We start from the raw sequence: 8,274 nt of genomic DNA, 5'->3' as shown, positions 1-8,274 counted from the left end.
CTAATTATGACCAAAGGACGGGGGTAAAATAATATATAAAATAGACACATCAACATATTACCGTGGCTAATTAATTTCTTTGCCACGAATAATACTGTGGCAAATAAATCTATTGCCACATTACTATTGCGGTCCATTGCCACGTTACTATCTGTAGCTACTAAATTCAATAGGTGTAAACTATTTTGGTAGCATTTACAGTACAAACATAGCTAAATATTAAAAATTGAAATTTTCGCAAACATAAGATTTTTTATTGCTGAAATAGATATAATCATATTGATGTCTAACATCCCATACATTCAAACATACTAGAATTCAGCAACTATTATAAACATAATAGAAATAACCTTTATGCTAAAGAGCAATAAATACATACTCGTTTCCACCCTCCCCCCCCCCCCCCCCCTCCAAAAAAAAACTTTCTATAGCATGCCAAACTGCTCCTCCGCGCCTTTTTACCTACAATACATAAGTAAATAATCAAGTCAATATGATTCTCAAACGAAAATGTCAATTGAAAACATTCAAATAATATTGATACAGAATATAAAAGAAGCTTGACTGTAAATTATAACTCTTAAAAAGTAGAACATAAAAGTTTATTGTAACTATTGTATAACATAGTTCCAAGAATTAAGCTTAACGAATTAACATTAATAAAAAGTTCAAGTTGATTAATAACATTGATGTTTACGTAAAAATTCATCAACTTGAGAACACTTCCCACCATTATATTTCCTCTAAAAACATTCGAGAGTATTTAAAATCATATTTTGTGCCAGGGAAGGGGTCAAGTTTGTGCAAGCAAACCGGGGGGGAGGGGGGAGGTGTGTGCAGGAGGGGAGGCGGGTGTATACAGGAAGTGGCAGAAGTGTGCAGGGAGGCTGGTGTGCAGGCAGGAAGCAATAGAACATCACAAGCAACCTTAAAAACACAGGTCAGTAACAAGAAACATCTCCAGGAAGAAGATCACAAACAACCTTAACATGCTTAACAATCTCCTAGAAACTATATTTGGTTCAACCACCTTTGACCTTAATCTTGCAATTTCCTTTTTTTCCTTGTTTTGGAAGAATCAGGAAACTCTTGTTGGAGGTAAAGGATTCAAAGAACTTGAAGATTTGTCTCTCTTCAATGCCAGGTGGATCAGAGGCTTATGAGCCTGCTGCCAAACTAAGCAAAAACATGAAACTAAGCAAAATATCATTGTACAGAAGCAGCAGCAGCTAGCAGCCCTTGTATTTGGTAGCATGCTCAAAAGCCTCTAATCCACCTAGCATATGTCATATTTTGCTTAGTGTATCCAGCATGAATGAAATGTTTTCCTATGAGGCTTTGGCATTGATATGAGTGGAAAGATTGTGGCGTTGTTCTCTACATCCACTGGCAGAGCAAACTTTTTTGTTTCGGTCTCATCCTCAACTCCATTTGAGGGTAGCATTGGATCACTCGTATCCTTTGCTCAACTATTATGCTACTTTTGTGTTTATAACTATCTATGTCACTAATTCTCTTCTATTGCACTGAAAAGATATGTGAACTTGCTAATAAAAATGATTTACTTGATGATACTTATATAATGAAGCTTACTGTCTAAGATTGACGACGTCAGATCAACAACTTTAGTTTTATGTATCTATCGTTAAAGAGGAGGGTCTTGAGATCTCCCAACCATCACTTGATGGTAATAGTCAGAGGTGCATCATCAGATCACATCTCAAAGGAGAGGAATGTGTGCAAGTAGTGGGCGGGGCTAGTGTGCACATAATAAAGCCAATAAAATATAAAATGCAAGAATCAAAAGTTAAATTTAGAAATTTACATACAATTTCTTGTCTAGTGCGACCGAAGCTTTTAGTGCTGTTGTAGTGAGCCCTACTTTCACTTGCTTTTTTGCTCTTCTTATGTAGTAAAAACGATTTAATCAATTAGATACATTACGTATATAAAAATAAACATATTGTAATGTTTTATATTATCATAACCGTCTCATCACTCCAATAGTCAACCAAGAACTTCCATTCATTTTTAGTCAAATGACTAAGCTTATTTTTGAGACGTTCATCTTTTGTCTTTAACTTTTTATCATTAAAATACTTTGATTTCAATTTGTTCCTTGCACCTGTAAATATAGCTTGTGCATGTTTTATAATACTCTCCGGCCTATTTTCAGGATCATCAAATGGCCACTTCTCCTGCAAAAGATAAATATTAGAAAATTAATGCTCAAAGGGAAATTGACAATGTTTCCTAATGTATAAGTGAAAGAAAAAACCTCATAAACATGTTTATTTTGACCATATATTACCATGATGCAAGCCCACAAATGGTCTAATATTTCAGATGTATACTCATCCCAACTTTTGACTTGTACCGGACATACAGCTTTATTTCGAACTTGTTGGCCCAAGAAGAATGAAAATAATGAGGCATTATCACCAATAGCAACACCATCCTCGTCAAAATCCAGTTCAGTATTTCCCAGGAGGTAATAGGGTAAGCTTTCTGCAATATATCATTCCTCTTTTTTTTAGTAGCACCTGTATCTAGCTTAGCATAAGCTCACTAGTTAAAGAATCGACGTGACTTGAACCAAATGGATTTATATATATGTATTGAGAAATGATAAAGCAAACCTGATGAAATGTTAAGGTCCTCTTCCTCTGCTATAGTCATGAGTGCCTTGTTGTTCAATGGCTCACCATCCAAAGATGCATCTTCATGTTCAAGTGATTGATCAATCTGTCCTTCCTCATCAAAGCCTACCTCTATGGTGCTATTATTCTCCCTCTATGGTGCTATTATTCTCCCTTGTCCCTCTAGGTTCATCATTTGTTTCTATGTCCATGGATGAAGAGCCTAACCCTCGTAGCCATATAAGATTAGTGGTTAATGTAAATGTTGAGGGGCCTAGGACAAAAACAAAAACAAAGCCAAAACAGAAAAAACACTAGAGCCTACAAGCAACAACCAGAAAAAAAAGATAAGCAAAACAGCAGCAGAAGCATGAAGCATCAACACTCCAGCAGCAATCTAGCAGCAGCCTGACAGCTTGACAAGTAGATACTGATCACAGCAGCAACAGACCAGACCAGACCAGCCAGAAGCTGCTGATCACATAAGCATCAGACCAGAACCAGCCAGTAATAAATCAGCAGGCCATTAGGAACAGGGCGAATCATGGGCGAAGCCGGGGGCTGGACTTATTATATAGTAATATGCAGCAAATTAGTAAACCCATGAATGCATCATCTTTTAATTGAGAATAATCTAACCAATTAAATTGAGATTTGCTGGTGAAAAGTCGGGATCCAAATAATCAAAAATTGAATATAATTAAATATATATTCATCTTAATTTATTTTAAAAAAGTATCCTGCTGATTAAATCCATGGTGTGGTAAAATCAAAAAGTGATTACAGTAGAAAAGGGAGTAACAAAAAACTTCAATTTTGCCGGAAAAAATAAGCTATTTATAGTTTTCTAAATCTAACAAAAAAGTAATTGTAAACAACACTACACAATCAATTTTCCTATAAGAAAAAATTAAGCCCAGTCAATCATATGAAAGAAAATGAAAATGAAATCAGCAATCGTATAGTGGAAAACATGCATTAAAATCTAAGATTAAACTTAAGCATTGAAAACTAATTTAAACTTACAAACCTCTTACAGACCACGACAATTCCCAATGTTTCCTTAACAATCTAAAATCGATCAACAAACTCATAAATTTTGAATTGAACACTTGTTTCGAGCTCTTTGAATATTGTCTTCTGATCATAGACATGCTTGAAATGAATCTTTCCTCTCATTTTCTACTTATATGAGGGAATCACTCCTTTCCCAGGCAGTTAGACACCCAGGTCTGATTCAAAATGCTGGCTAATAGAATATGTTTTAAAATTTCACTCTTCAACCATTAACTTTGTCTACAAATTATCTAGGGTAGAGAGCTATAAAATAAGAATACAAAGTACCTTTGCATATACTTCTGTTTATAAAATAAGAATACAAAGTACCTTTGCATATACTTCTGTTTCAAACTCATCTTTTTCAACACTCAACTTTTCACTTTGTACCAAGTATTTCTGAGCTTCTTCTTGTAGCCTGTCAAATGACTCGTTCTTTTTGACAACTTCTTCCTGTTACACTCAAACAAATAAAAAAGTATGTCACATAAAAAAGTATTTAGTTTGATTTTAATGAAAGTATTACCTAGTGGCAATACTGAGCACATTCAAGCAATTGTTAGGTGTGGTAGTGTAAGTTCATGCAAGAGTATCCAAACCTACAACGGGTATCTTATTCTCAACTATTCTTAAACCTCAGTTCTTAACTGCTAAGTCACTCACTCCTCAGTCCTCAATTACTTAAATTATAGGATGTTAACAGAACAAAAAAATTACTGAAGCTAATAAAACATGTCAAGGTGAATTGTTTAGAATCAATGACTGATTGAGCACAGTTATATTTGATGGAAGGCTTGATGCTTTGGATCTCTGTCATACCCTGAACAGCCCATTCCAAGCCTTCCACATCCCTTTAAGTCACTTACAAGAAATGGCACTTATGAGTATCTTTCCCCTACTAACCAGAGGTAGGTCTAGAACCCTAAACAAGCATTTCCACAACAATGGGAAACATCAATATTGCAATAGATACATTAACATTGAAAACAGAACTTGCATTGATACTAATCAAATAGACCAAAATCAAACTCTATAAATGTTGTCTAAGAGTCCTAATCCGGTAATCCCACTTTAACCAATGAGAACTAGAATAATAATCCACCAAATAGCAAGTGAATAAATTTCAGTAGGCATGTAAGAATGTTGGAGTTGGACTATCTTATTAAGACTTCACTACCACATAATGAAACATAACTGCAATGAACTGATGTTAGGGGACAGGGCACAATAAGATGTTACAATAAGAAATAGAGGTACGGATCCATGAAATTGAAGAATCAAAGATGCCAAATTTAGAAACAGAGATATCCCCAAACCAAAGAAGTTCTCCCAATTAAACCATACCCAAAACCCTTATCTATAAGATAGCCAATCAAACGCATTTAACTGATTAAATATTCCATTTGCCTATAATGTTTAATCAAAGTTTCAGAAAATCAATTGAGACCAACTATATTGAAATTGGCTTAATTAATGAAAACAGTAAAAAAAAACGATATTATTGAAATTAAAGAGAACTGAATAGACAATTATAGATGCCTAACAAAAATACAATTAAAGAACTTGCAATATATACTTAAAATTGAAACAGAAATAATTGGAAATTGATTTTACGAATCCTAAGGATCACTTATTTAAACATACTAAATTGAAGCAGAAATTGCAAAATTAAAATCAAATCAAAATTGCAAAAATAAAATTATGATACAATTTACTAAATATCCAGACCTGATTCTGAGAATACCATAGTGGAGGCTGGTTCAATCACCCCTAATAACTAGCCTAGTTAGAAAGAAGGGCAGTTTGAGGAAGCAATTGAATGATTAAATTGCAGTGAGATTATAGAGAGAGAGTAAGAGATAAGATCAAAGGGAATTTTCATTGATTAAACATAATACCAGCTATTACATCATTGTTTGGCTTTATAGCCTTGATTACAGGATGACTCATAACAAATTGAAATAAGACAAAATAGTTAGTACAATGACAGACTATCATAGTTTCCTCTAATGGCTAGCTGGCATATTCCCTTTATTATTCTTCTGCTCATTGTGAGCTGTCATTCCTTGATCATCACTCTTTCCATTCCCCTGATCCTCTGTTGCTTTTCTTGACTCAGCATCTGACTCAGCAGCTGATTCATTGTTGTTGTTCATAGTCAGTTCATTCAGCACTTCATTCCTCAATGGAACAGTATCCAATGGAACATTAATTGCATCAATACTCCCTCCATTAAAGGATCCTTGACCCCAAGGATCAAATGTAGGAAATTCCTTCTCTATCTTCTCAGCATCCACGCATGTTGCTTCCTCTATAGGCCATTGATCCCATTGAACTAACCATTGGACCACTACATGGTTTTGTCTCTTCACACTTCTTTTGTCAAGCACTGCTATAGGGACTTTAAATGCAGTTTGATCAGGATAGAGATTGGGTAAGTTAGGTGGGGTGGGTTGAGCAGGTGTGGGTCCATGATGTTTTTTTAGAAGAGAGACATGGAATGTGGGGTGGATCTTGGCAGAGGGAGGGAGTAGTAAAGTATAAGCTACCTCACCCACTCTCTTCACAATCTGGTAAGGGCCATAGTATCTAGGTGAGAGCTTTTCATTACTTTGATTTTGCACATAAATCTGCCTGTATGGCTGCAGTTTTAAATACACCCAATCTCCAACTGCAAATTGTCTCTCAGATCTATGTTTGTTAGCCAGCTGCTTCATCTTGTTCTGAGCTCTGAGTAAATTGTCTTTCAGCATTGAGATAGCTGCATTTCTCTGCTATAAGCTCCTATCAACAGCATCTATCACACATGTTCCAGCCAAATAAGGTCTGTAAATGGGAGGAGCTTGATTATAAAGAATCTCAAAGGGAGTGACTCTTCCTAAGGTATGATAGTTTGTGTTGTACCAAAACTCAGCAAGAGATAACCATTTAGACCAGTCTTGAGGTTTCTCTAGACACATGCACCTTAAGTAAGACTCCAAGCACCTATTCAGGACCTCAGTCTGCTCATCTGTCTTGGGATGTTATGAGGTGGACAATTTCTGATGTACCCCTTGGAGCTTGATGAATTCTGACCAGAACTGGCTGATGAACACCTTATCTCTATCTGATACAGTAGATTTGGGAAAGCCGTGTAGCTTGAACACATGATCTAGATATGCCTGAGCAACCTTTAAAGCAGAATATGGGTGGGATAGAGCAATAAAGTGAGCATACTTGCTCAATCTGTCTACCACTACCATGATGACTTGCTTCCCATGAGAATTAGGTAGCCCTTCAATAAAATCCATGGTTACTTCATCCCACACTTGTTCTGGTAAGGGTAGTGGTTGTAGAAGCCCAGGGTAAGCTGCAGCATCACATTTGCATTGCTGGCATACAGTGCATTGTTTAATGTGCTGTTTGATGCATTCCTTCATGCCCTTACAATAGAAGATTGCTTTTACTCTTTGATAAGTGGCTTCAACACCAAAATGGCCACCTTGGGATGAGTTATGTAACCAAGCAAGAATCTTTTTCTGAATAGCTCCATCTTGTCCCACCACTAACTTCCCTTTTCTTTTGAGCAATTGCTGGTCCCAGGTGTAATGTCTGTGAGATTCTGGGTTGCCTTGCAACTCTGTAATTAATTTCTGAGTATTTGCATCAGAAACCCAGGTCTGCTTAACCTTATTAAATAGATCAGAGTTGAGACTGGAGCTAAACAAGGCATTAAGCTGAGCTTCAGGTATCCTTGAGAGAGCATCTGCCACTTTATTTTCTACACCTGACTTGTATTCAACCTGGTAGAAAAAACCAGTGAGCTTGGACAACCATTTTTGCTGAAAAGGGGTGGCTAGTTTGTATTCAAGTAAATATTTAAGACTCTGCTAGTCAGTCTTTATTGTGAAAGGTCTAGCCATAAATAGTGTTGCCACTTTCTCACAGCAAATACTACTGCCAATAGTTCTCTCTCATATGCAGATAGTACACTTTGTCTTTCACTGAGAGCTTTGCTAAAATAGCTAATGGGGTGTCCACTTTGCATTAACACAACTCCAATTCCCTTCCCAAAAGCATCTATTTCTATGATAAAAGGTTCAGCAAAATTGGGCATAGCTAATACAAGTGGGGTGTTTATGACCTGTTTCAGCTGGTTAAATGCATTCTCAGCATCATTATTCCAAGAATATCCAGCTTTGCCTAGCAATGAAGTCAGAGGCTTGCATATCTTCCTATAGTCTCTTATAAATCTTCTATAATACCCAGTATGACCTAGGAATCCCCTCAGTTGTTTAAGATTCTTAGGTCTTGGCCACTCTAGCATAACTCTCACTTTCTCAGGATCAGTTGCAACTCCCAGCTGAGAAATGATATACCCTAAGTAGTGTATTTCTCTAAGGCCAAATGAACACTTTTTAAGGTTGGCATGGAGTTGGTGCTCTTGCATAATATCTAGGGTAGCATTGAGATCCCTCAAGTGAGCTTCCCAAGTGGGGCTGTATACCTGAATATCATAAAAAAAAAAAAATACACACTTTCTGAGGAGGGGTTTAAAAATAGAGTTCATAAGGGCTTGAAAAGTGAAGGGAGCATTAGT

The 8,274-nt window shown here is 36.3% G+C and overlaps 1 protein-coding gene across 9 annotated transcripts; it reads right to left on the bottom strand.

Moving 5' to 3' along the window:
• Positions 1-6,086, bottom strand: LOC110716200. Of its 9 annotated transcripts, none has more exons than XM_021894821.1 (5): positions 5,424-6,083; positions 2,640-4,148; positions 2,312-2,508; positions 2,126-2,198; positions 1-462 (listed from the first exon to the last, which is right to left on the bottom strand). In XM_021894821.1, exons 2-5 carry the CDS (start codon positions 2,677-2,679, stop codon positions 353-355), a joined length of 420 nt encoding a protein of 139 aa, XP_021750513.1. In that variant the 5' UTR covers positions 2,680-4,148; positions 5,424-6,083; the 3' UTR covers positions 1-352. The 9 variants fall into 9 exon arrangements, 3 of the variants coding, with proteins under 3 accessions (XP_021750513.1, XP_021750514.1, XP_021750512.1); XR_002510424.1 differs by adding an exon at positions 1,830-1,904 and having other exon boundaries at positions 395-462; positions 2,312-4,148; positions 5,424-6,086; XR_002510425.1 differs by adding an exon at positions 1,830-1,901 and having other exon boundaries at positions 395-462; positions 2,312-4,148; positions 5,424-6,086.
• Positions 6,087-8,274: the final 2,188 nt, after the last annotated feature.

The sequence above is a fragment of the Chenopodium quinoa genome, unplaced genomic scaffold (genome assembly GCF_001683475.1).
Source record: "Chenopodium quinoa cultivar QQ74 unplaced genomic scaffold, ASM168347v1, whole genome shotgun sequence".
NCBI lineage: Eukaryota > Viridiplantae > Streptophyta > Magnoliopsida > Caryophyllales > Amaranthaceae > Chenopodium > Chenopodium quinoa.
The sequence above is the reverse complement of the archived record's forward strand: the minus strand, read 5'-3'. Positions and strand labels throughout refer to the sequence as shown.

Excerpts from the sequence above, each read along its gene's own strand:
- LOC110716200 (XM_021894820.1), bottom strand. The coding sequence starts at position 2,679 with ATGACTATAGCAGAGGAAGAGGACCTTAACATTTCATCAG. Across the intron at positions 2,509-2,639 it reads GGACCTTAACATTTCATCAG|AAAGCTTACCCTATTACCTC; the intron begins GTTTGCTTTATC and ends GATATATTGCAG. Across the intron at positions 2,199-2,311 it reads ATTTGTGGGCTTGCATCATG|GAGAAGTGGCCATTTGATGA; the intron begins GTAATATATGGT and ends TATCTTTTGCAG.